Genomic DNA, 27714 nt, shown 5'->3' with positions numbered 1-27714 from the left:
TCTTCTTCAATTGATCTCCTTCACTTAAACAAATGAAGCTCTAGAGGTCTCCCATGCGCCAAGGTCTCTCCTCACTGCTATGCTGCTTGTCTGTCAAATGAGTAAATAATCAAAATGTTGCAACATATGAGATGTGTTCAAAAGAAAAAGCTATAGAGTAGAATAAGGAAAATGGTGCTTAAAAGGCCGATCTAATCAGGAAATAAAACTATTCTTTAGATGTCATGGATTTAGGAATTGAATGTGACTCTGATGATGAAGAAGAAGCCTGTTTCAAACCAAGGCTGTGGAGTTTGAGAGGTGTGTGCATTTACCTGATGTGTGAAGTCTGATGAAGAACCTACAATGGGAATCATGGGATCTGCTTAATATAGTAACACTTTATTTTATTTCAATCCTAGTATAATGTGACAATTGTTTTCTTTTAGCAGAGTGTGGTCTGTGTCCAACAGTCCACTGGACTGTCTCAGTGTTAGTGGTTGAACTTAAGCGCCCTGCTGCATTAAAGAGCATGTCATGGTGAAAACACATTCACTTTGCTCTCATCAGAGTCATGTGTTCATATCATTCATAGATTAGAATGAATGGACGCATTGAGTGCACAGCGGTACTGTGGTGAAGTCCCCTGGTGGAGGGAGAGAAATCTAAATTACAGTTATGATTTCATTATGATGAGGGAAGAGATGAGGCAGACAATGGGCCCTTGTCCCTGCGCTCCAGCGCCCCCTGCAGGCGCAGGCCGGCACCGCTACAACCAGACATAATAGGCGGTAGGAGTGGATGAGCCGGGAGCCGAGCAGGGCTGTCTGTCTGTCTGTCCTCACAGAGAACACTCTCTCTGGAGGTGATACCGTCCTCTGTCCTCTGTCCTCCCACCACCACCTCCGACGCTGAAACAGGAGCCGCCGCCCGGTCCGGAGCAGGATGTATCGATCTGTTTGGTTGTAGTGCTTCCAGCGGATCCTCCATGCGTCAGCCCCGGGAATGGATCAGGAATCCGGTGTGGCGTCTGCGGGGAGTTTCATCTCCCTGAGCGAGCACGAGCAGAGGTATTACTCAGGTCTCCACAGTCTGTGTCAGGCTGACACTTCAGGAAAACTGTCGTCCAGCAAAGTGGCGGAGCTGTTCAAGGCGTCTCAGCTACCTCCAGAATCCCTGCATAAAGTGAGTGTTTGTCCGTATCGCGCAACTGCGCCTGCTTGGTCATCACATGTTGTATCAAGTGTGAAGGGCTGAGCTGCGGCTGCTGAGCTGCTGAGCTGCTCTGTCCTCACACAGCACGACCAGGCTCCAGCTATTTATTGTGGGGTGTCTTTCTGATTATATGGGCTATACTTGTGTGTGTGAGAGAGAGAGAGAGAGAGGTTTCACACACACCTCCATTCTTCACCGCTCTGTCATACAGGAGTCCCCCCCGCCCCCCCTCTTACATACTGCATCAGCTGTGCCTGTGTCTCACCCTCCATAATGATGTACTGTAGCCTATGCTACATGCTGATGTGAACTGTGATGCAGGTTTTAGGTTAGAGTGAGTTTCAGTGGAGACAGACAGAGACAGGGGGACGGGTCAGTGTAGAATGATGTGTCTATTGTGGGAATATTCTTCTATCAACAATAAGATTGTTTACTACTGTGGCTGCTGGAGTGTTCCTGTTTCTTACAGCTTCTCCAACAACACTGCTCTGGAGTAAAAGTTAGGTCAGTGGAAACTCTCCTCAAGCGGCCTTACTATATTTTAAGTCAATTTACTACTGTACAAAACTTACTTACTACATTTCACATGGACTACCTGGATTATTCTCATATGTACCATGGTGTTGTCTCAGTTGACTGAAGCATTTTACACAACAGTAACAAATCTCTACATTTAAGAGGATCATTTTGTCCTTTGATCAACCAATTAATCAAATCAAGGTTTGTTTGATTGCTTGAATGTAGGCTACTACTGTTCCGTGCAGCTATTGTTGTCCATTCATTTCTGTCTGGTAGTGCATCCTAAAGCCATGCTATGTAACATCTGGAAGAGGAAAAAACACATTCTTCTTATAAATGGATTGGATGTCATGTCACTACACTCAGAGGTTTCAGTTTGGACTGGTGTGACCAGAAGCTAAAGTTAGCAAGTGTTGGCAAGGACAATAACAAGTCCTGTTTGATAATTCTGCACTTGTGCTAATTTTACACATGTAATCACTTATTATTGCCACAAGTTAAAGTCATGTTTTTTTATTGAGTGGAGACAAACAATAGAGACAGGTGTGGTGATTACAAAAAAGACTATAACAAAACAAAGTCATGTTAACATACTGTATATACATTTTGTGGATGAATGGAAACCAAGGGTCGCCTGGGAAAGATGCCAAAAATTTAAAAAATCTACAAATTCTTTAACAGCTCATTTGTAGTTCAGGAGTTAAAACTTGCCTCCATCCTTGGTTATACACATACAAAAAAGCCATCATGCAAAGTCTTATTGAAACCTGCCAGAACCAGCTTCCAAAATAAAAACTAACCTAAACAGACATTTCTCTTTACAACCTAATGAATCTTTTGATTCATAGCAGAGATGGTGCTACTGCCTGCTCCACAGAACTACTAAGTCAGAGTGGTTTTGCTGACCCATCACAGGGATATAAACATATTTTTTCAGCTCAGATGAGCACAGCAGGTCACTGCCTCCGTTCACGCCTCTCTCTCTGTCCCGAGGGGTCGGCTCCCGGCGTTCGCGGGCCCATTGTGCGTCTGTGTGGGTGTCAGGAAGTTTGGCAGTGAGCTTCCTTCCTGTCCGGCCTGGATCGCAGCCACGTCGCGGGGTTGATTGACACACAGCCTTCTGAGCCGCGTTTGGCTCTGGCTGCAGGATGCCTGCAGGATCACTCTTGGACTTGCTCCTGACTTGTGGGTCATTATGTCACACAGTATCAGTGGATCATAAAATGGTGCATTTCCTCCAGGATATGTGATGACATAGAAGTTAGCATTGTGATTAGGCCTGGTTTTTTTTAGGTTTTTTTTTTACTGTGACTACGATCTGCTGTTTGTCAAAAACAAAGGGAACGTTTTCCATCTGGGGGGTTCATGTCGACGTGTGTTTGCTGATTCATTTTTTCTACCTTGACTGGACAGATTTACAGAGGAAGCATCTGAGTGTGTGTGACCTGTGTGTTTACAGCAGATAAGCAGTGAAAGCATGACACGTCTTCCTGCTGAGCTGTCAGTGCTGTCAGTGCTGTCAGTGAGGCCAGCAGTCACTCAGAGAAAGACTCACCAGGCAAAATCAATGCTGACACTCATTACATGGACTCAGGGTACAGACCTTAGATTATGCTCTCATTGACTGAGATTATTTCCATTGACAAGTAGCTAAATATATTTCCCATACTGTTTTATCACGTGACCACGACACAGCCAGCGTGAGATTTCCTCGTGCCGCCGCCCGTCGCTGTCACAGAACCATCAGTAAAACATCTGTGTTTCCGTTGGTTGTAAAAGTCTGTGGTATGTGTTATTCCACAGCGACGCGCCGAGGTACAAGTAACGTGATAATGTGTTGACAGGTGTGGCTGCAGAACCTGTTGGCTGGAGTAAGGTGTGGCCTGAGCTCTATTTGTCAAACTAGTCCACTGCAAGTAAAACTCATGTGATATAAGTCACACTTACAGTAGCCTATCTAAAGTAAAGCTTCATTGTCACTGCTCAGATAATTCCTTATTTATATATTAAGGGGGGACACTACAGGTGAATAAGGTAAGAAAAAATTAACTAACAGATATGACCATGAAACTTCCCAAGTTTATCACTTACATTAAGCTTTTTATATCACAAGTTTTGTCAAATTTTTACATTTAAATATGTAAATTAGGCAATATCTAATGAAATATACGCTAATTTGCATACATTTCCAGAACCAAAATCTGAACAATGGATAAAGGCCCTTTCAAAATTCTTGTTTTATTTTGTTGACATAGTCAGAAGTTTTTCCAGAGGGGTTTTTGGATATCTCTTTTTATCACAAATGAGAAAATACTGTCACCAGCCCTAAAAAAATCTAATTTCGCCTTGTTTTAGGAATAAAATGTTGTATAAATCAGGCTTTGAGTGATATATCAACAAACCCCCTGTAAAAACCTTCAGAATATAGACAGGAATAAAATGGAAGGTTTGGTGTATGTAAGTGCTGCTGGAGTGGAGATTTCAGGCTCACAGGAGGAAAAACTCATTTTCAGAAAACGGCCTTTAAAGACTTGTACTGTAAAATTCCATAGATTGTAAATGTAAATCATACTTTTATGATTGGTTGCTGATACGGAGGAAATGACAATTTTTGGAGCCTAAATAATTGTTCAGGAGAGAGAGAGCTTTACAATGATACCTGACATGACATGGGTCAGACAACAAGCACAGCACAGGATGTCACAGCTGCTAACTTTTGGTGAATTTAGGAGAAATCTACTGACAAAAATGAAGTAAAATAACCAATTTAATGTGAATTTCTTACCATTTCTTTCTATAGGTACACATGTTAATGAAAATCTCAAAATTGATCAGTGCATGAAAAAAACTGTGTGTCTCGCCCAAAGAAACTATCTGTGGAGTTTAGTAGGGAAACATCTCTTTTGTGGAACAGCCGGCAACTGCAGCAATGAGTGTGTATTTTAATATGAAATTTCAACCTGAGTGACATATAGATAAATGTAGTGAGTTAAATATTTCCCTTGAAATGTTTTTCTATTAAATCGTAAAAATTCAGTCTATGGAAATTCAGTCTTGACCTTCTATCTCGTAATTTTGACTTATTATCTCATAATTATGACTTGCCTAGAGAATATTTATTTTCTTTTACTGGCCATAACAGGCTGCTCTTCTGGTGTAATCAAACTCATCTGCTGTTATTTTTATTCCTAGATAATGAAACTCTCTCATTTCCAGTGTACATATTCAAACTTGATTTTCTGATTCACACTGTCAACAAGGCAATCGATCTATTAATAACCGAGAGTCACACCAGAGATTGCGTTATGTGCACTGAAATGTTTCTGGCTGGTTTCCAGCTCTCTCTAATGATTTTCCCCCTGAGGCCGGAGATCTGATCCGTCTGCCTGATTAATCAAGGCTTTGACTGGTGCTCCTGAGTGTGTCTCCTCTGACCTCAGACTCACTCCCACCCCCCCACCCCCCCCATTATGTTTGTTCAGCCTCCCTCTGGACCGTAGTTGTTTTGAATTTCATGTCTGTGAAAGCTGTTAACAGTGCAGGTCGAGCAGAAATAAAGTCTCATGAGATGGAAGGAGCCGCATGCCATGTGCTCCCCAATGCAGCCTCATTAGACAATATGTATTAACAGCTCTTCGTCATTCATATTTCATAAACCAATAACAGCAATTGTTCTCGTTCTCCTCAGTCACAGAGAAAAAGTCAGAGTCATTGAAAGAACTTTTGGATTGTGTGCATTTCTGAAAACTGCTGTAAATGTTGGGTAGCCAGTGTTAATCTGCTGATGCCACAATAAGACGGATGGGCCGCTCTCTGTCAGTCTGGTGAAATTTAAACAATCCACACGACCTTGTTGATGGAAATCAAACTATTCATGTTGCTTATTCATCTTGCTCTCCAGACGTGTCTCTTTGTAATGGTGACAGTTTTGCTTTAATGAGATGCTGGAATCGTCATAGTTACAATATACAGGATGAGGAAACAGTACATTTAGAAAATAATTCTTCTTCTTCTTTCTTCATGTTCTTACAAAGATCAGATAAGAAGATTTTAGACTTTGGTTTCTGTAGGAGTTAAATAAATACAGTAGTTTGATAAAGATACTAAAATGTTCATGCTAACTAAGATTATTTGTTTATTTGTAGGGATCCTCATTTGCTGTGTTTCAAAGCACCAGTCTTACTGGGGTCCACATTTAAAATCAGTACATTTAAATTTAAAACATACATGACATGAATAAGACAAGACAGGTCAACAAAAACTTACATTAAATCTTTACAATACATATAAATCATCATCCTCAATCAAAAAACATACATAAGACACTCCAGTGTATAAAAACAGCTATGTCTAAAGCGGAGACATACACAAGGTGTTATTATTCTAATAACAGGATCTTCTAGGCCAGTGTTTTTCAACCATGGGGTTGGGACCCCACGTGGGGTCGCCTGGAATTCAAATGGGGTCACCTGAAATGTCTAGTAATCAAAAAAAAAATTACTGATTGAACTAATTATTATTAGGGCATACTTTTTTAAATTATGATTAAAAACGCCACACACAATCTTAAACAAATGTATTCTATATACCACTTTCTTGAATATAAATCGAGTTAAAATAAAATGCATCATATAAAAATATGAGCTGGTGCAACTTGATTGACAGCCGCGATCACATGCAGTCACGTGATCGCGGGGTCACCAGAAATTTTCGATGTCAAAACTTTTAGGCCATGATATCAGATTGAAATACCTTACCCTGTCTAGTATGCACATATGGTATCTTACAGATGTGACAGTCCACAAAGGTTTTTTTATTTGCTTTTTAAATATTGATTTTTGTGTGAGCTTATCCATCGGCATTGGTAAAGAATTACGATCTGATCTGCCATGCTAGCTGTTCCCAGTCTTTATATGAAGTTTTGCTAACTGTCTACAAACATTTGCATTTTCTAAAAGATTTGAACCGTTGTTGTTTGATTGTTCACTCGATCATCAGGCCTCGTCTTCTTCACAAATCCAGTTCTGGTCTTGTTTCAGTGTCTCTAAGGTGTCGTTGAACAGTAGCCTGTGCTAACATCATGCAGCATACTGGTTGGAGAAGTTGACATGTGTCTGTGTGTGGTTAACCAGAAACCATTTATGTATGTTATTGAACATACTGTTAAGTCACACCACCGCACTTTTAAAGGGTTAGTTATACTTTTCAAGAAACCTCCTACTGAATTTAATTTAATTTCTGTTTTGTGGCTTTTTTTTCTCCTCAGCTGACCCACATAAAGCTAATCTTCTTTGCTCCCCTAAAGCAGTCATTGTTCCTGTAATCAAAAGAGTACTGGATGAGCAGATCCCACTGCGCTGCTTATCCCTCACATACTGTTTCCTCTATATTTACTTTACTAGCAGAGCCTGTGGTTTGTTTGATATATTAACATGTTTAGGATGACTTGAGTCCTGACCATATGATGTTTCTGACAGAGGAAGGCGGTATAGAAATGAGTTGTAACATTCTGAACTCTTTGTCTTCTCCAGGTCACTGAGCTGTGTGGGGCCAAGCGGCTGGGTTACTTCGGTACACCGCAGTTCTACGTGGCCCTGAAGCTGCTCGCGGCCGCTCAGTCCGGTCTGCCCGTTCGCCTGGAGAGTGTAACAGCCAGTAAGTGTGCTGCTCAGAGTGGAGGCGTCTTATGAGAGCAAAAGGGGATCAGGAGATTATCTTAACATGGCAGGATTTGGTCTAATCTGGGTGGAAGGGGAGTCGCGTGGAAAGGGCTAAATGGGTTTGTCCTCATTACGAGAGCGTAAAATCAGTCACACCCGGGGCCAAAGGGGAAATCTGTTTTCTACACAGCACATAATGGCTTGGTGGATTAATTGGAAGAGAAGGATTTTCTAATTCACCATGGTGTTGGTGGTGGCCACCTCAGTAGAGTAAGATGTAGAGGTGCTCAACCTCATGAACTACTACTCTAGCTCAATTTCATCACACAGCTCATCATACAGCTGATCTGACAATAAGTGTATATGTATACATGGGCGTAACTTATGGGGGGGTTAGGGGGGTTATAACCCGCCAAGAAATCAAATCCAGCCAATATAACCCCCTAAATAATCATATAATTGCAGTGTATAAAATATCTACAAGCTCATATGAATAAGATTTTACTGATTTAATTCCATTTGCAAGCAACCAAAAGTAATATTTTTAATAACCAGACAATACAATGTGTAGCTGGTTGCTAGTTTGTTAGTAAATGACCAGGTAAATTAGCCTTGTACTTTTATCAAAGTTTATGATTTTGCGCTCGTCATCTTTTTTTGCTTAAAAAAATCTTTTAAAATCCTTATAAGAGCGTTACTTTGTTTAACCTAAAGTAACACCCTTGTGTATACATACACATTTATTTATTTTTTTTACAATTATTTTCCAGCAAAACAAAGAAAGAAAAGTGTTGGAAGATTTTTTTTTTAATGGGAATAAATGATCCTCCTGTCGTGGTTTTAGATCTACCTCTGCCTAGATTTGTTGGGCTGAAGAATGAACCAGAGACGAGATACTCGACCGGTCCTCCCAGCACGGACGGTCAGGGGGCTCAGTCTGGCCCTGCACCTGCTTCTGCCTCATGGACCCCCCCTGACAGAAGCACCTTCAGACACCTGGAGTCCGCTGTAGAGAAGAAGGTGGGCTTATTGACAGTTTTATCAGAACAAACAATGACGCTCCATTGAGTGAGTCTCCTTCTGTTCCAGTCAGCTGTAATCATCAGAGCAGAAATGTGCTGTTGGTGAAAGGTTAGAGAAGAATCACATGAGTGCAAACAGTCATAAGCAGAAGCACATGATCACCAAAATAAGATGATTTAAGACTTTTTCGAACAACATCTCTGCAGCAAGGTGGAAGTCAGGCTTTATAATATAATGCCTGCCTGCACTACACTACTGTTAGACATGCTGGGATCAAGTCCAATCAGAAACTTGTTTGGTTACATTCCACATCTCTCTTTCCTTTTTTCCCCTGTCATCTAACCTACTGTCCTACTCCATCTGATAAATGTTTAAATACCACAGAAAAATCACACATTATCTCTGTTCAGAAGTAAAACTGAAACACAAAATCATCCTGGAAATGTAAACCATATCACCACAGGCTCCCTGGTGTAAATCTGAGCCCTCTAGAGCCCTGTCTGTTTCAGCCACATGTGTGTCAGTCAGCTGTGAAATAACAAAAGAATATCAGACAGTGGATCTGCTATACGGACTGAGATAAATAAGCTGTTCCAGGACTCACTTTGCTCGTATACTGAAGTAAAGCTTCTTCTTTCTACCTGTTTCCAGTCGGAACATTTAGGAATCCTGTTCCCAGGGTTGTTACATAACTATGCCTCCATTTTTAGGGCATGTATATTTTGGCATGAGATGAAACAGACTGCTATTAATGTTTAAAGTTGCATAAGCCAAAAAACACTGTCATGCAATATGTATATGTATATTATGTACCTATAGAAAGTCATCATACCCTCATCATCACAGTGAAGATAAAATTTTTGATGGACAATTATTAAAAATAATTACAGAAATACCTGGTTTGGTTAAGTCATCAGCCCCTTAGAATAAACTTGCAGATCCACAGATGTCGTGGTTTTGATGACTTCAGAATAAAACCAGACATTCCCTGAGAATCCAGCTAGTACAATTCAGTATGGTTGGAAAAGTGCTTTCAAAAGACCTTCAGGATAAAGTTGTGGAAATGGCACAAGTTAGGTGAAGGCTACAGAAAGATTTCCAAGGCTTAACACATCCCTGTGAGGGCCATTAAGAGTATAATTAAGAAGTAGAAAGCATATGGCACCATCAACACCTTGCCTAGATCAGGATGAGCGAGGTATTTGACTGAACTGGAACAAGTCTGCAAAAGAAGAATAAGCAAATATTCCCTAATCTAGGTGTGCAAAGCTAGATAGACATAACCAAAGAGACTGATGGCTGTACTTAAAGCAAAAGGTGGATCTACGAAGTGTTAAATCAGGGGAATGATGACTTTTCCAACTCTGATATTTTCTGTATTTAATTATTTCTATAGGAACCGTATATGTAAATGTGTGTATGTGTGAAATAACAAATATTCTGTCTCTGATGTTAAAGGAACCCTGGTCTCCACCTCGCTCTCCTTGCAGTTCTCCGCCTCGCTCTCCACTCACCTACCGCAGCTACTCGTACTCATCTCAGAGAAACGGGGCCGACGCACAGATGAGTGAGTTCCGCTGCTGTAGCAGCACTCAGCTCTGCAATTACACTTAAAGTCACGTCTTCATTCTGAGCTTTAACCGTACAGGGCAGAAAAGTTTACCCCGAGTAAGAAGCATCAGCGTCAGCACAGCACAGCTGGGCGGCAAGACCTTTTCATTTATTCATTTCCGTTTCTCAGTTTTCTACAGTTTCCAATTGGAAACAACTTAGACTAAAACCGTCAGAAGTAGATGTCTTACAGTAGTCATGAATTATAAATCAGAGATGAATTGAATGGTAGAAGCGGAGGTGCCGCGTCTCTGACACTTGTTCATTCCAGCTCAGATTCCTCTCCTCTCTCTTTGCTCTCTGCTGAGCCTTTGATCTGTGATCCTCTCGTTCTGTCGGATCACATTTTTCAGGGATGTAATCGGTAAAAAAAACAAAAAATCACTGCACGGAACTCTCAGGTTTCTCCTCCACCAAAGCTGCGTCTTTTCTCTCCTGTCCTTCAGCATATGACAGCAAACAGTCCTCGCGGCCGATGGCTCAGCTGGACCAGCACTCCTCGCCCAGTAACTACGCGACCAAACCCACTGTGGAGCACCCTGCTACGGCTTGGGTACAGCCGGCTTTTTCACAGCACATATATTTTCTATAAGTATATGTTATGATACTGTGTATGTGTGCATGTCGTTGCAGGCTTCTCCAGCAGAGCGGCTGAGCCAGCAGGGTGTGGTGGACTATTCTGATGATGACCCCTGGAGGATCACAGAGGAACAGCTGGAGTATTATACTAATCAATTCAAGACCCTACAGCCTGACCTGGGGGCTCTCATTCTGGGTAACAATTTAATCAGAAGTTAAAGGGATAGTTCAACATTTTTGTAAATAGGCCCATTGCCATAATCCCTATAGTCATAGCAGTAGGTTCGTTGCCTTTAATTGTTGTTGCAAGCTGTTTTTAGAACGGCGGAGCAGAGCCGTGAGCTGCTCAGAGCTACGTTACGGAGGCTAATGGGATTTCTTGGTTTTCCTCATCAAACTCATCAAATACACAATCCAACAACTCCAAAACGCTCTGGTGGACAAGTTGTGACCTGCACATTCACCACGCTATGAGATAATAACGGAACGTTACGAGACAGAGTTGTTTTCGAGACAAATGCAGAGACTGCTTGCCGAAAAACTGCCGCCGACGGGAATGCGCATCAGTGGTTTTGCATGAATTTACCTCAAAAACAACTCCGTCTCTCGTAACGTTGTGTTATTATCTCATAGCGTGGTGAATGTGCAGGTCACAACTTGTCCACCAGAGCGTTTTGGAGTTGTTGGATTGTGTATTTGATGAGTTTGATGAGGGAAACCAAGAAATCCCATGAGCCTCCGTAGCGTAGCTCTGAGCAGCTTGCGGCTCTGCTCCGCCGTTCTAAAAATAGCTTGCACCGACAATTAAAGGTAATGAACCTACTCCATAGACTATAGGGATTATGGCAATGAGCCAATTTGCCAAAATGTTGAACTATCCCTTTAACTGAAATGAGAAGAGGAAAAGAAAAATCTTTTTCAAACAATTTCACCCTTTCACACTCTGTGTTTTTTATATTTCAGGAGCTGTTGCAAAAAACTTCTTCACAAAATCCAAGCTCCCGATACCAGAGCTCTCCCATATTTGGTAAGTGCTGACTCACGCTGTTGTCTGTCCTTGTTCTGTTCTGTTCTGGGGTCAGTCGGGTGTGTGTGTCAGCCAAGAACCTCAGAAGCCCCACTGAGTCACACAGAGGCTGTTTTTTTTTGTTTTTTTTTTAATGCAGACTGACACCTTCTTTTCATCCTTGAACTGAATTGACTTCATTTTAAACGGTGTGGTCATGTATTGCAACACACACAGTGACTGTGCGAAGAGCATTTTGTTCATGATCTTTAATGCACAGTGTCACCAGGAGGAAACAGTGTGATGCACTCCAAAGATAACAACATCCACCCCCACGTCGTGGCCTTTAACTCTCCACTTCTTGCACAAATGAAACAACAGAGACTTGATGTGTCAGTTACTGACAGTAGGTGCTGCCAGCTAGAATCTTCTCCTTACAACATCCTACTTATATATTTTACCCAAAAGGAGATAAAATAATGTTATTTGATTATAAAATATAGATTATTATATGAATATAGATAATGATTAGCTATTTGGCTTTTAATCTATGAGTTTAAAGGGCCAGAGCTGGATGAGACGATGCCACTAATGCTACAGCCAAAACCTGGTGGCTTAAACCGTGCAGCTGCTGTGCGTCACTCTCTATTTGTGTTTTATATTCTGTTTATGCACGTCAAGATTTAGCTTTCATTATCAACCAGTATTTATCACCATATTATCTGCATCAGAACGCCTGTTGTAGCTACAAGCTGACAGGATGATGCAACGACATGTAATCACACTGTTTCTATTAAAAAGGTTCAGTAACAACTGTTCTAACAGTTTATTTTATAAGTCTGTCGTTTTCAAATTATTTTAGGCTTTTCAGTTCACTTCAGTTCATCGGTCTGATCCTTCAGGCTCATTCCCATTTTTCATATAAATAAATCCCGAACTCTTCAATTCATTTGGGACAGTTTTGTGAAATGATTAGGAAACTACGTATAGATCAAAATGTATAGTATTATCAAACCAGTCACCTCACTGACCTGCTTAAAGGGATAGTAGCATTTTTTTTAAAGTGGGGTTGTATGATCTACAAATAGCCCCTAAGTACCGGTACTTTAATTGCAGTAGAAGACTGTCTGCACTCCTCCCGTTAGCAACGCCAGCCCATAGCCCTGCCCAGAGATTTACAACATACAGTGTTGTGAACAGACCCAAATAAAACGGCCTATTTTCGCGGCCTAAAAGAGGTTTTACCTGAAAAAAAAAAAACACAGTTCCATTGTTCGCTATAATATAATTTTTTCCAGCCCTTCAAAGTGCAGGAAAAACGCAGTTTTTATTTGGACCTAACCAACTCACGTATCCCTCCGCCCAGGGTTAGCGCCCGCCGATCAGCAGTTGGTTAGGTCCAAATAAAAACTGTGTTTTTCCTGCACTTTGAGGGGCTGGAAAAAAAAATTATAGTCAGGTAAAACCTCTTTTAGGCCGTGAAAATAGGCTGTTTCTTTGGGTCTGTTCACAACACTGTATGTTGTAAATCTCTGGGCAGGGCTATGGGCTGGCGTTGCTAACGGGAGGAGTGCAGAGAGTCTTCTACTGCAATTAAAGTACTTAGGGGCTATTTGTAGATCATACAACCGCACTTTAAAAAAATGCTACTATCCCTTTAAACACCTCACCTAAACGTAACAGCCAGGATTGTTGTTGACATGAATGATGAATCTACAGCTCCACTCTCAGGTTGTCCAGATATTCTTCATCTTTTCAACTGATCTTTTAAGGGAGTTGAGTGATGTGGATAGAGATGGAGCTCTCACTTTCTTTGAGTTCTGCACAGCCTTTCACTTGATTGTGGCACGCAAAAACGGCTACCCCCTGCCAGAGAGCCTCCCTCCGACCCTGCAGCCGGGGTTCCTGCAGCAGGAGGAGGACATCCCAGACACTCCCGAAGTAAGAGACATGGACGCATGGATCTGCTGTCAATCTGTTAAACTGGATACATTTTGTCATGTTTTTTTATTTTAAACTCATCCTTTGTTCTTTTACAGAGTGCAGAGCCTCTCATTGTCTTTGAGGACGCTGAACCAAGACCCAGACAGATGGTAACTTATAAGCCCTCTGATGCTCTGCTATTATTACTGAAGATGATATTTAAAAAAAAATAATAATAATCTGAAGTCCCTGTTTGCAGCCTGTAGGGGGCACTATGAAGCTGAGCATGAAGTTAGTCCTCAACATGAGGAACTTAAAGCGCTGAGCTTGTGCTTTCTGGGATGTTCTCCACACTTCAGATTATTTCAGTGTTTTGCAGGCAGACAGTGATGCTGTGAGTCTCTACATGATGCAGCAGCTGTTTGTTTCTGTTTTCAGGATCAAAGCAACATAGAGAGGATCCAGCCGAGTGTGACCACAGCTAAACAAGATTTGAAAGAGGAGTCTTGTAAGCAAGGTAAAATGAGACAGCTACTCGACAACATTAAAGGGATACTTCAGCTAAAATCGATAATTCACCAATTTTCTACCCACCGTCATGCCAAGGAGGGGTTTGGAGAACTTTCAGAGTCATCAAAACGCTTTTGGAGTTCCAGGGGGGGGTCCGGCTGGCAACGGGTTTTCATATAATGGTGGATAGAGCTCACTTTTGAATCAACACTATGAAATATCCAGATACCTCCATACTGCTTGTCTGTACTGACCCAAGTGTCCTGAAGCCGCCACATGAAAAAGTTATTCAGAAAAAATTAATTTGATCTCTGTTTTTATCCTTGTTGTAGCAGTAGCCTCCAGTGGCTCTGTTGATGTGCACATGCGCGAGATTTGCTGCGAGATGTTCGTTCGTCGTTGTAAACCATTGGATGGATGGATCTTGCGCATGCGCACAAACATCAACCACTGGGAGCTACTACTACAACAAGGACAAGAATTATTGATTTTGGGTGAAGTATCCCTTTAACTTGAATTGCAATTCTTTTTTGTTTAGAAATAACAAAATAAAACATGTCAGTAAAACAATGTATGAACATGTTAATTCACTTATACTGTATGCAGCGAACCCAGTGTACTCACGTACAGATATACAAAACAGGCACAAACTAATTTCAAGGCAGGGCATCTTTATTTATATAGCACATTTAATACCAAGGCAACTTAATGTGCTTTATATAAAGACAAACCATAAAAAAACTGCATAAAAGCAAACTATTTTTTTTAAATTAAAATAAAGTTTAAAGTTCTTAAAAAGAGCTCAGCTATAAGCACATGAAAAGAGAAATGTTTAAACCTGGATTTAAAAGTGCTCACAGTTGGGGCTGATTTCAGTTCTGCTGGTAGTTTGTTCCAATTTCACCTAACTTTATCAAGAGACACACTAAGATACTGATTCATACATTTTAAGCTTAAGAAGAAAATAAAATCCTGCATTCGACATCATGACAGTCTTGTTGTCATATCTTTACCAGTATGTGGCTTCTGCTGCTGATGTGTGTGTCACTGTGTGTACAGATGCAGGTTTGCAGAGGGCGACAGCAGCAAAGGAGAAACCCACTCTCCAGCTCGGTGCTTTCACCACCAGGCCAGGTGAAACTACTACTCTTCATAACATATAACAATATTGAACAGAACAGACGTTGTGATGTTTTTACTGATGATAAAGAAAGACATGGTGGGGGGACAGTCTACAGATGTGGTCGTGTACCTCAAATCCACTGTGTTGTGGCAGTCCTTCCTCTATGGCCCTGTTGTAAATGTCTGGAGAACAGCTGTGTGATCGTATTTAGCGCGTAGCATAGCTCAGAGAGTTGAGTTCTGTCATATCACAGTGATAAATGTTTTGCTTATGAAAGAGGTTGTAAAATTACCATAAATGCCATAAATGGTGTGATAGGATGAATCAATCAATGCGTGCAGCTTCCAAAGGGAAGTGTCTGCTTCCCATTTATAATAACACGCACAAGATCAAAAAGCCTGAGCCGCTTTTGTTCAGTTCGTCTTTTCTATTTTGTGTATAGACTTTTAACCATGATGTGGAGCGGGACTTATATTTTGTGTAAGATTTCTACATGCTTTATCTAATTGTCTGTATGTTTTTTTATGATACCTGCCTTAGGACAACAGATGAAATTTAGCAACTGTGCTAACTCCGGCATATTTATATTGATGCTTTTCGCTGATATATTGGTTAATGTGCATTGTCCTAATCAAATAAATAAATAAAGTTGTTAACGTGTCCTTCCTCACAGAACCGCTTCAGGACCTGGACCCGCAGACCAGGACGAAAACCAGGCCGAGGTGAAAACCCCACCATCAGATTAGAGGAATGAGTTCAGTGACATCTTGAACTGCTAATCTCATGCCTCTCCCACACCAACAGGTCCTACTCCAGCACCTCTGTTGATGATGCCATGAAGAAGGCGGAGGAGCCCCCGACCCCTCCACCCCGGCCGCAGAAAACCCACTCCAGGGCCTCCTCCCTGGACCTCAACAAGCTCTTCCAGCAGGGAGTTCCTGGTACGACTCACTGTTAGTTTCCTGCAGGGTTCCTTCCTACACTAGTATGGAAAAGTATGGAATTTGATTTGATACATTTACAGATCTGGAAAAGTATGGAAAATGGAAACTATTGTATGGAAATATATTCATCTTAATTTTTATCTGGGTCTTATCTTAAGTTATTTGGGTTAATTATCTTGTATGCGCTATTATACCTAGCTACCAGGGCCGTTGCTAGGAATTCTGGGCCCCCTGAAAGAATACTAAAGTGGGCCCCTGCCCCCTGACTTGTCCACTTTTTTTATTAGACTACGTACGTATTATCATTTTTTATTTAGCCTACTTTGTTTTGATGCTAATGCAGCATTACTATGAGTATTAGTCAGGGTCTTATGCTGAATAATTCAGTCACAAAGATTAGACTACTGGGGTTTTTTGTGGGCCCTACTGGGCGCTGGGCCCCCAGAATTATCATCACCTTTCTTCCCTATACAACAGCCCTGCCTAGCTACAATCTCCTGGAAATTATTTGGTGACATAATGGCATACAAATTCAGAATAATGAAATTTAATAAATAAAATAAAATACATTTCACAATTTATTTACATGATACACATCTAAATTAATCAAATGTCACAATTTATTTGAATTTTTTTACCGATAAGTCTGGAAAAAGTATGGGATTTTTAAATTTTGAATGTGTAGGAACCCTGTTTCTGCGTGCGTGTGTGTGTGTGTGTTGTTTGTGACAGTTCTCCTTTCAACTGCGAGAGCAAAAGGGGGAAATGGAGATCGGTGGGTTTGGTTTGTGTTGTTCAGGGGAGAGGGTCACGAGACAGAGAGTCAGTTTCTGATGATCAAGATATGGCAGGTACTGTATGTTTGTGAGGTATTATAAGTATTAAGATCACAGTTTGATGAAACCTTGTCTGCATTCTAGGGATTAAAAGCGGATGGTTGCCAGCTCCTCCTGCCCTGCCCCCAAGACCAACAACCTCACAGGTGAGCTCTGTTTGACTACTGGAGGCAGCACTGTACATAAGATGTAATTGTCTTTCAATTCAAGCCAACAGGTCTTTGTTGTTACCGCTGGGCTCTGACCGGACAAACGTCCCATAAATGATGAATGATAAAAAGAGCTTTGGTTAATCAGTACCTCTCATCCACCCCCAGGTTCCTCACTTTATGAATTCCTCAGAGAGCACTCCTCAGAATAAAGTGCAGCAGCCAAACTTTGCTGACTTCAGTCACTTCAGAGAAGAGGTGAGCGTAGAATCTCATGTCTATCTTTGATTTTGATTTTTTTTTTTTTTAATGTCACAAGCAGCAAAATTGTCTCTGTGAAAGGAGGGAAAAAAAACAAAAAAAAAACCAGACAGCGAACTCAAAATTCCAGCCCCGGGTCGTCAGCGTTTTCCACTCCCCGGATTTTTCCTCCTTCCGTCTCAGATGTAGGCCTATAAATGTGTCACCGGGGACATGTTTGTCAAATATACGAGCCTCTATTTCAAGACTCAAATGGACTTAAAGGTTATGACAGCGCTGTACATCAAAGTCTGCAAGCAGGCGAAACATTAGAGATTTATTTACAGCTGCAGCGGCGGCGCGTGCGTTCAGTCTGAGTCGGCCTCAGCCTCATTCTCTTTGTCCTTCATTTGTCATCGCTGACACTTTTTTTTTTATTATTTATACCCGCGTATACACTTGTATCCTGTTGCTCTGCACAACGAATCCGGCGCGTGTTAAATATTGATGAGTTGCAAGGTCGAAAGCTTAAATGAAAATTTCCTACACACATACATTCAGTCAGAGGACGTCCTTATTTTGTCTCTGTGACGTGACGTCCACTCCACTGTGCACACAGACCTTTAACATTTCCACTTCTCCCTGTGGGGACTCTCATCAAGGAAGTGTCCACAATTACTAAATGCTCTTTGGTTTATCTCCTGGTTTATTATGAAACCAAATGACCATATTGTAAATCATTGTTTTATTTTACAGGAATATAGAATATAGTTCCTCTTTATGAGTAATGAAAGTAGTAAGGAAAAAACAAAGAGTAGTAGCCTATAGGTGTAATATACTGAATATATACAGTATATCATATTTACACCGATCTGTGTTTATTTGTCCATCTTCCAGTGAAACAGAGTGAACAGGGGACGTCTCTGTCCTCTGTGGTGTCTTCTCCTCTGACTTCAACGTGACGAATCAGATTTAGATTTAAGATCAAAGGACACAGAAGCTCCTCATTTTAATCCTCATGATATAATCCTACCTAAGATGTTGTATAGTGACTCATACCCCACCTCCCACACTGTCTGTTTAGTATCATACAGTATTATGGTGACTGTGTCCTTCCAGTCTCTGCTCCTCTGCTCCTCTGTCCTGACACAGTAGCTCCATTTCTCTGTTTTAGGGTTTACTCAGGTTTCATTAAAAACCAAGCAGACTGGCCACCTCCAAAAAAATAAGTGGATGTCCATTGTGTGAGGTATTTAAGAGAGGAGTGGGCATAATGAAAAGCTTTCTTAACATTAATGTGTCAGTGTTAGAGGAGGGTATTTGACAGCAGCTGTTGCAGGGAGCCATTCAGAGTGCTTGACTGTGAACTTATGCTAAATGGATAAACAGCCTCACATCTGCAGGCAATTCACTTCTCTGAACCTCACTGACCTCACTTCACTTTGCTTCTCTTCATTTCATTATTTCAGCTTCACTTGAACCCGCCAGCTCCTCACTTACCTTCATTTATCTTAACACCACTTCACCTGTCTTTTGCTATTTCACCTTTCTTTGTCTCACTTCTCGTTTCTTTATTTCACATCATTTGACTCTACTTTATTTAGCCTCTTCACATCGTTTCTCTTTCACTTCTTTACTTTATTTCACTCACTGTCCCTTTCTTTTGCTTTTTTTCACTTCATTTACCTTCTCTTTACTTACCCACACTTCACTTCACTTTTCCACTTGTACTCAGCCAGGACTGTTGCTCCTACAGTCACGACCAAAGTGTCACATCTTTGTATTTTCTTCTAAAGCTCAATGGAGTTGAACACGAGTACCTAACATCTCCACTCACCGCTGTCTCCTCCAAACCCTGGAGTCTCATCATGTCTCCATCAGCACGTGTAACTTTATTCCTCCTGATCTTCTCTTATTCTTAAAAACGTGACTAGTTAAAAACTAAAAGGTCTCGGCGTCGGTGACGGTGCTTCTTCAGTCCGTACATTGCTGGAGTGAAACAGCCGTGACCTGCAGCTACTGTGACCACACGTACTGCTAATGGAGCTCCTGTGGTTTATTGCTGCTGCTGCAGCTACTACACTAACTTTTAAATGTTTCCATGCTGCGGTTGTGTTTCACGTTCAATGGTGCAGTGAATCTTTGGGCCATTTATTTGTGTCTGCTCACGGGGGCAGTCGCATTGCTCGCTGAAATGAACTTTTTCGGTTTCTTGGGCACAATTTACAGCAGCGGCGTTGGCCTGCTGAAGCCATCAGGAAAGCCCAGGAATTTGAGCTGCCACCGCAATGGAGACAGCAGCCCATATAAAAATTAGTGGATCAAATTCCCTAAATCCAACATTAACAGATGGGAAATGTTGTATGTAGTGCATTAAATGTAGATGTTCCCTATTGAGAAGTGCATTCAGGTTTCTTTTGCATTCCATCTACAATTAAAGGGATAGTTCACCCAAAATTCAAATTTCACTCATTATCTACTCACCCTCATGTCAACTAAGAGCTGTGAGAATTTTCAGAGTCCTCCGTTCCTTCTCTGAGTTACGGGGGGGTGGTCCACGCAGCAGTATTTGTCCATATAATGGTTGTCAATGGATACCAACTTTCTTCGTCCAATAAGACACATCAAAAAACATCCAAATACCTCCATAGTGCTTGTGTGTAATGTCCCTCTTGTATTGAAGCCCCAACATGAGAAATTGTTCTGAAAAAAATTAAATAAGTCTATATTTTAAGCTTGTTTGTAGCGGAAGCTCCCAGTGTCTCAAATCTCGCGTGATTTGCACTGACCGGCAGAACAATTTCTCATGTCGGGGCTTCAATACAAGAGGGACATTACAGACGAGCAGTATGAAGGTATTTGGATGTTTTTTGGTGTGTCTTTTTGGACGAAGAAAGTTGGTATCCATTGACAACCATTATATGGACAAATACTGCTGCACGGACCACCCTGTAACTCAGAGAAGGAACGGAGGACTCTGAAAATTCTCACAGCTCTTAGTCAACATGAGGGTGAGTAGATAATGAGTGAAATTTGAATTTTGGGTGAACTATCCCTTTAAGAAACAAGCCTTCATGAGTATATGCTGTGCTCACAGCACTGTTAACACTCTCTGAATGAATGTAAGTAATGATGTATTGTGCATTATGTCTATAAGAGAATAAAGTGGAAGAAAGGTGATGTAATAAATGTGGGTTAATCCATCATGGCTGCCCCTGAGCAGCAGTACAGTACAGCTGGTGATTTATCTACGGTCAGGGTGGACACATTTCATCCTGCCTCTGTAGCATTCCTCTCATATCATTTCACCTTAGAATGACACGTTGGCTAAGAATTCATGTTTCCTTTTTCTTTTTTCTGTATAGCATGTGTGTTATGTGTTTGTGTGTGTCTATGTTGCAGGAGGAGAGCAGTGTAAAGCCTGAAGAACAGAGTCTACGATCCAGATTTGGTCCGAGCACTGAAGACTTGACAAATACATCAAAGCAGGTCTGAACCGCTCCCAGAGATGTGAGGGATCTGCAGCAGTGAGGAGGGTCATTTCTCCCAGTTTAACCTTTGTGTCCCTGTTACCTGTCCTCCAGGACGTCACCGGTGTCTGTCACAGTCAAGCTCCACAGAAACCAGTTCGCAGGAAATACCATCCAGAGACCCAGAACCTGGAGGCCGCGCCCCCGCCTGCCGTGTCGTATCCCGCCGCTGCCGCCAAGCCTGCTCAGAAGTCAGTCAGACACTTGATGCTTTACATCTAATTGAATCTGAGTTTTACAGTAGCTGAGTAGCTATATTGGTTGATTGTGGCTGTAATGGCACTCATAGTAAAACTCAAGCCACACGGTCACAGCTGCTAATAAACAGGTTTAAGTTATTGGAAGTTAGAAAGTAAAGACGCATTTTTCAGTTATTTGTATTGTCGGAAATATCTCAGTCTATATTTTAGAGTAATATGGATTAAATTGTAATCCTACTAATTATCAGTTATCAATTAGTATTAATTTATGATAAAAGTATTCAAAATCACATGGTAAGAAGTTTAATTAATGTTCACTGTTATATGGCTGTGTTATAATAGATGAAAATATGTTTCAATTTTTTTCATCATAAGGATGTTAACATAACAAAATGTTTAAAAACCCAACAACATTCTTTCCAGACGTATTGCAATTATGATATTAAAGGGATAGTTCAACATTTTGGCAAAATGGCCCATTGCCATAATCCCTATAGTTTTAGGAGTAGGTTCGTTACCTTTAATTGTCGGTGCAAGCTATTTTTAGAACGGCGGAGCAGAGCCGCAAGCTGTTCAGAGCTACACTACAGAGGCTCATGGGATTTCTTGGTTTCCCTCATCAAACTCATCAAATACAACTCCAACTCCAAAACGCTCCGGTGGACAAGTTGTGAGATAATAACACAACGTTACGAGACGGAGTTGTTTTCGAGGTAAATTCATGCAAAACCGCTGATGCACGTTCCCGTCGGGGACAGTTTTTCAGCAAGCAGTCTCTGCATTTGCCTCGAAAACAACTCTGTCTCGTAACGTTCCGTTATTATCTCATAGCGTGGTGAATGTGCAGGTCACAACTTGTCCACCAGAGCGTTTTGGAGTTGTTGGATTGTGTATTTGATGTGTTTGATGAGGGAAACCAAGAAATCCCATGAGCCTCCATAACGTAGCTCTGAGCAGCTCGCATCTCTGCTCCGCTGTTCTAAAAATAGCTTGCACCGACAATTAAAGGTAATGAACATACCTACTCCTAAAACTAAAGGGATTATGGCAATGGGCCAATTTGCCAAAATGTTGAACTATCCCTTTAACTCCTGATTAAATTGTTACTACCTTTTCAGACTTTGACCCCCACTGTAAATTTAGTAGCTGTGTTTTAAGTGTGTTGTGTATGGGGGACTGTAAATCCCTGAGACTCACCTAGAGAGGGGAATTCAGGAGACATTAAGGAGCACAGTAACCACCATAATGACTCCAGCACATGTGCTGCTGTCTCCTCATTGGCCAGACAGCTCACTGAAGCTGTCAGTCGGCGCAGTGGACGGTGACCATCAATAACAGTGGTGGCTGTTATTGAGTGTTCTGGTCTCATCCGATTCATCTGACTCACTGTTTCAAAGCCATCACTAAACACGACGGCATACAACAAACATATTTCCGAAGCATGTGCTCTGAACAGTCAGTTGTACCATTCTATTGATATAGATAATGAATTAGAGCATGATTCTCTCTCAGACTGTCCAAACAGAAGAGGGAGATCCAGATGGCGATCCGTAAGAACAAAGAAAGCAACGCGGTGCTGACCCGCCTCAACAGTGAGCTCCAACAGCAACTCAAGGTGAGACGTCTTCCGTCTTCCTCTGCCATACCAGCATGGACACAGCATTTCTGAAGGAATGCGTGTCGCTCCATGTGAACTTTGTGACCCTTCCTGCCCTCCGGTTCCTCCCGGGACACTTTGAAATGGTGGGTGGGGGGGGGGAAACCCGCCCACAGCTCTTAGAAAGCACCATTCAAAGAATAGAAGAAGAACTTGTATTCATTCATTTCGTGACAGCCATGACAGCCTCGGTAGTGTTCATGTCGATACAACTGGTTCAAAAGTTGTCGCTGGATCGTCACAAGTTGAAGTCTCTTGGTTTGAGCTGACGGTAAACGCTGGTGAAAAGCCCTGAGCTCCACTGTCTGCTCCCCTGCTCATCACTCATAGCTGAACTAATGGTGCAGACTTCGATGTTTGCATTGGGGATCTGCCCATGGCACACGCTCCCACAGTTGGAACACATGCAGCATGCCTGTCATTCTCCTCGTAAATGATCTAGTAGCGAAGCCTCAATGCTCACATGCAGCACTTTTAGAGCTGCAATACTAGAGAGAATAAAAGAAAGAGATTCAGCAACACACAGCCAGTTTTTTTATATATCACACATGCAGAGACTAGACAGGTAAAAGGATTTGAGCACGTGGCTTTTATTATTATGGCGTTGTCTTGTCTCCTGAAGCTCTGAGTAATCTGCATTGATATTAATTCACTCTAATCCTGCTAGTTCCTGAAAGCATGTGTGGAATTCAGCAGAGAAAGGCATATGTGTCTTTATATAGACTCGAGCCTTGTTGAAATACCAAACAGCCTTTGGCATTCACAACTGTGTTCTTGAAAATAGAGCCCAGGCTGGTCAGGCATCCAGCTCCAGCAGGGTGTGTGAGAAAAGAAGGGGAGGCTGGATGGGAAGGGATGACACCTCCCTGACTGTTCCTTAGAGGAGGTTGCATGTCATTCTGAAGAAGGGAGTATCTGTCATTATTCATGTGATAATAGAGGAGACAAAGAGAAAGCAGTCATGTATGAGAGCATGTGTGTTGCTCTGGTGATGTTTGAGCTTCAGAGAACATACTGACTCCAGCTGACCTGACTGGTATTCCTGTCATGACAAAATGTCTTTATTTATACAAGATGTCTCCCCACGGCCCCCAAGACACATTTGGAGGCAGAGGATGATTAAAGAAATGAGATACCTGCACCTCTCAGGCCTCTAAACTTCATCAATGGAAACCAGAAATGCTACAAGACGAAGCTACACTAAAGCTACACTACACACCAGCCAAACTTAAAGGGACATTGTGTAACTTCTCCTATTATCTATTCACGAAAATCAATTATTTGGTTCAAAAGTCTGTTTTTCATTAATCAGTAATCCCCCCCCATCAACAAACTGAAGTGTTCCTTTCAGCTCTGAATTAGCCGTTCATATCATTCATAGCTCCATGGAGCGGGTAAGCTCGGTGCTGGCTGCCATGTGGTGTCGCCATGTTTTTACGTTCAGTGGCAGCGTGACGGTAGGAAACCACAGAAACATCGCCATGACAACATATTCTCACGTGTATTGTTTTGCCTCGTGCTGACGGACCACTTGTTTACATAGAGGCTTGTTTATGCTGTTACGTGCAGCGTCTGTCGTCCGTCTGCCGTCTGCCCAATTTCACGTGAATGCAGCATGAAAAATACGACTGAGTTGCTTGCGATATACAACCGCAACACTAGATGGGAGTAATTCCTACACAATGTACCTTTAATTTTGGTGTCAAGAAAATGTTTTTTTGTTTTTGTTTCGATGGAAGAAGGGGGAAGTTTTATCACTTCCTACTTCTTCCTTGAAGGGAGCGACAAGGTTGGAAGTCTCCAAATATCAATACTGTGTTGTACATTCATCGATATTCAATTTCTTAGTAGTTGGCTGGCTGAACCCTCCTATTCACTCTGCCTAACACTTGTATTTTTAGGGTGTGATGAACACTAGGGGATATTAATCTACTTATAGACCACAGTGGCCATGCAGTCAGTTGATCACTGCACTCATTTGGGAAACTCTCCTGAGAGGAGCTCGTACCCTCACTCCCCACCTCCAGCTGATGTGCTCATTGTTGCTGTGGGGAATGACAGAGCCAGAGCCTTTATGCTGGAAATCAACACTGTGCATGTTTTTAATGTTCCACATGCACACAGTCAAAAGTTTGGACACACCTTCTCATTCAATGTTTTTTCTCTATTTTCATTACTTTCTACATTGTAGATTCAAACTGAAGACATCAGAACTATGAAGGAACACACATGGAGTTATGTACTAAAAAGGTGTTAAACAAAGCAGAATATGTTTTATATATTAGATTTTTCGAAGTAGCCACCTTTTGCTTTGGTGACAGCTTTTTGCACACTTTCAGCTTCATGAGGTCGTCACCTGGAACAGCTTTCCTCCTCCTTTCCCAGAGGTGCTGAGCTCTTATTGACTGTTTTGCCTTCACTCTGTGGTCCAACTCATCCCAAACCATCTCAGTTGGGTTTAGGTCAGGTGACAGATTTTTAACAGTTGTTTTGTGTTAACTATATAATTCCATATGTGTTCCTTCATACCGTAGGTTTTGATGTCTTCAGTTTGAATCTACAATGTAGAAAGTTTTAAAAATGAAAAAAGGCCATTGAATGAGAAGGTGTGTCCAAACTTTGACTGGTAGTGTAGGCCTATACACTTGATAATCCACTTTCACATTGTAATGAACATTAATGGTCATTTTGGTTCTTCCTCTAAACTCACGTTTCTATAGGTTGGAGTTAATACTGACAATGTCCACTGGTTCTGAACCGTTTTGAGCCGTGAACCTCCCCAGGAATGTATCTTGAGGTTCACGACTCACCTCGTTGCCCTGTTCTGTCACACTGCTTACTTTACATACAGGACACAGACTTCACAGTGACCCTCTGCTGCCAGCACACACGTCTCCACTCTGTTTACTGCAGGCATTACTAACATACAGTACATGACAGCTACCAGATGTACACAGACCTGGCTGTAGGCTACTGACCTTGTGATGCCTGATGGAGGCCAAATGTGTCAGGCCCACCCACAGCACATGTTCTTCACTTGAACTTGGCAATGTGCATTTACTTCTTTTTTTCAGAAGCCACTGCTCTATACATGGACGGAATTTATGGGTGGAGGGGGGGGAGCTTAAAAAAATCAAATCCAGCCAATACAAGCCCCCAAATAATCATAAAATTGCGGTGAATAAAAATATCTACAAGTTGGTATGAAGAAGTAGTTGTTTTTACTGATTTAATTTAATTTGCAAGCAACCAAAGTAATATTTTTTAACAACCATATAATGTGTAGCTGGTCTGCTAGTGCATGGCTAGAAGTAAAGCTAGAAGAGGACACCACAGAATAATGTGATGGTAGGAGTTAGCTGATCTGAAAACTGATCTCTCTAAAGGTCTTTACATTGGTCTTTACTGACGAGGTGTGTGTGCTATGTTCATAATGCCTCTGCAGGCAGGCTAACTGTTAGCCTACGGTATAGCCTAGCTGCCTAAATCCCCAATTCTCATTAGTCCATCTGGGGGGCAACCGCCATTCCGACAGCCCACCAGTCCGACATAGGCCTCTAATTGTCTTAATGGCAACGCTTAATTTTCTACCAAATGTCCCATCATTCTGACAATTGCCTCCTATGGTCTGAATAGGCAATGATGAAAGGAGTTGGTTAAAGCAGAAGTGAGTGATATATTTGTGTTAATATAAGTCTTAAATAGTTATATCTTCCGACAGCAATCACTTACATAGAGTGTTTGGACTGAAACACGGGTCTCTCAGTCACTCTGCTCTGCTCTGAGCCGAGGAGAAAACATTTATCGTATCCTACAGTTTTTATCCAATGAGGAGAGAGAACGGCATGCAGGGCTGTGTGTGCAGCCAAGGAACGCTGTGAATGTGGTGACGGAGCGACGAGGACTGTTACGGTGCGTTCAAGGAAACTCGTATTTTTCCGACCGTGAAGTGGTACCAGTTCGATCTGGTACGAGTTCACCGGTCGGAAGTTACGAGTGGCCGTTATAGTGACTTTCACCGGTAAAACAGGTCGGAAAAACACGAGTGGGTTGCCTGAAACGCTACAAAGTCGTAAGTTGTGACTTGAAGCTGTAATTTACGATTTCAAAAGCCTGCCTGGAACGCAGCATTAGCGAAAACGACCGGACCACTCACTTCTGCTTTAAGTTTAGTGAAAAGACCAGGTAGAGGCTAGACAGGCCAGATAGATAGAGAGCAGAAGTAGAGAGTCCAGATAAGTAGGAGGGAGTCACCTGTTGAGTAACACACATTTCGTCATATTGAAAACCTTGTCGGAATGGTGGGACAATGGCATGTTGGAATAGCGGTATGTCGGAGTGGTATGTCTAAATGGTGGCATGTCGGAGTGGTGGGATGTTGGAATGGTGGGATGTTGGAATGACAGAATGTAACCAGTCCATCTGGCTGATAAGAAATAGCTACACAGTGGCAAGTGGTGATATGGTAAATTAATAAGTATTAGTCCTGTTGAAACAAATAACATGCATGACTTTTACTACTGTTACTTATATGGGAATGACAAAATAAAGAGGTAAATTAGCCTTGTCCTTTTATCAAAGTTAATGATTTTGCAGTCTTCATCCGCACTGGGACACATGCTGACTTTTTTTGCTTTAAAAAATCCTTATATGGGCAGAGTTTGCAACCCCCCCAATGTTTAACCCAAAGTTGCACCCTTGGCTCTCTATATTTACCTTTCAGTAGTTAGCCAAGGTTTAGCATCAGTCATGGTCGATCTGCCACTACACAATAATTTCACATAAGCCAAATCTGTACTACTATAACATTCTCCCAAATATCTTTTTTTTTTTTTTTGGTCTGGCTGCAGGTGGTTCACCAGGAGAGGGTCACCCTGGAGTCCCAGTTGGACCTGCTGCGACCTCTTGCCTCAGTGTGACGGAGCCTCAAGTCTGGCTAAAGCCGTGTGACCGGTGCTTCACTGAAGTACGTCGGTGTTTGAGCTGAGATCCATACAATTGTTGTTTCTT

At 41.8% G+C, this 27714-nt stretch overlaps 1 protein-coding gene across 1 annotated transcript; it reads left to right on the top strand.

The window, feature by feature from the left end:
• The first annotated feature begins 774 nt into the window (after positions 1-774).
• Positions 775-27673, top strand: reps2 (RALBP1 associated Eps domain containing 2). Its single transcript, XM_083969529.1, has 19 exons — positions 775-1164; positions 7245-7368; positions 8218-8393; positions 9855-9963; positions 10454-10560; positions 10641-10782; positions 11550-11613; positions 13365-13533; positions 13632-13685; positions 13954-14032; positions 15085-15159; positions 15822-15870; positions 15953-16089; positions 17013-17074; positions 17246-17335; positions 20720-20806; positions 20902-21038; positions 22560-22662; positions 27555-27673. The coding sequence occupies exons 1-19, from the start codon at positions 985-987 to the stop codon at positions 27621-27623; spliced, it is 2013 nt and encodes a 670-aa protein (XP_083825655.1). The 5' UTR covers positions 775-984; the 3' UTR covers positions 27624-27673.
• The last annotated feature ends 41 nt before the right edge of the window (positions 27674-27714 follow it).

This window comes from Trachurus trachurus (genome assembly GCF_905171665.1).
Source record: "Trachurus trachurus genome assembly, chromosome: 4".
Classification (NCBI taxonomy): Eukaryota; Metazoa; Chordata; class Actinopteri; order Carangiformes; family Carangidae; genus Trachurus; species Trachurus trachurus.
The sequence above is the reverse complement of the archived record's forward strand: the minus strand, read 5'-3'. Positions and strand labels throughout refer to the sequence as shown.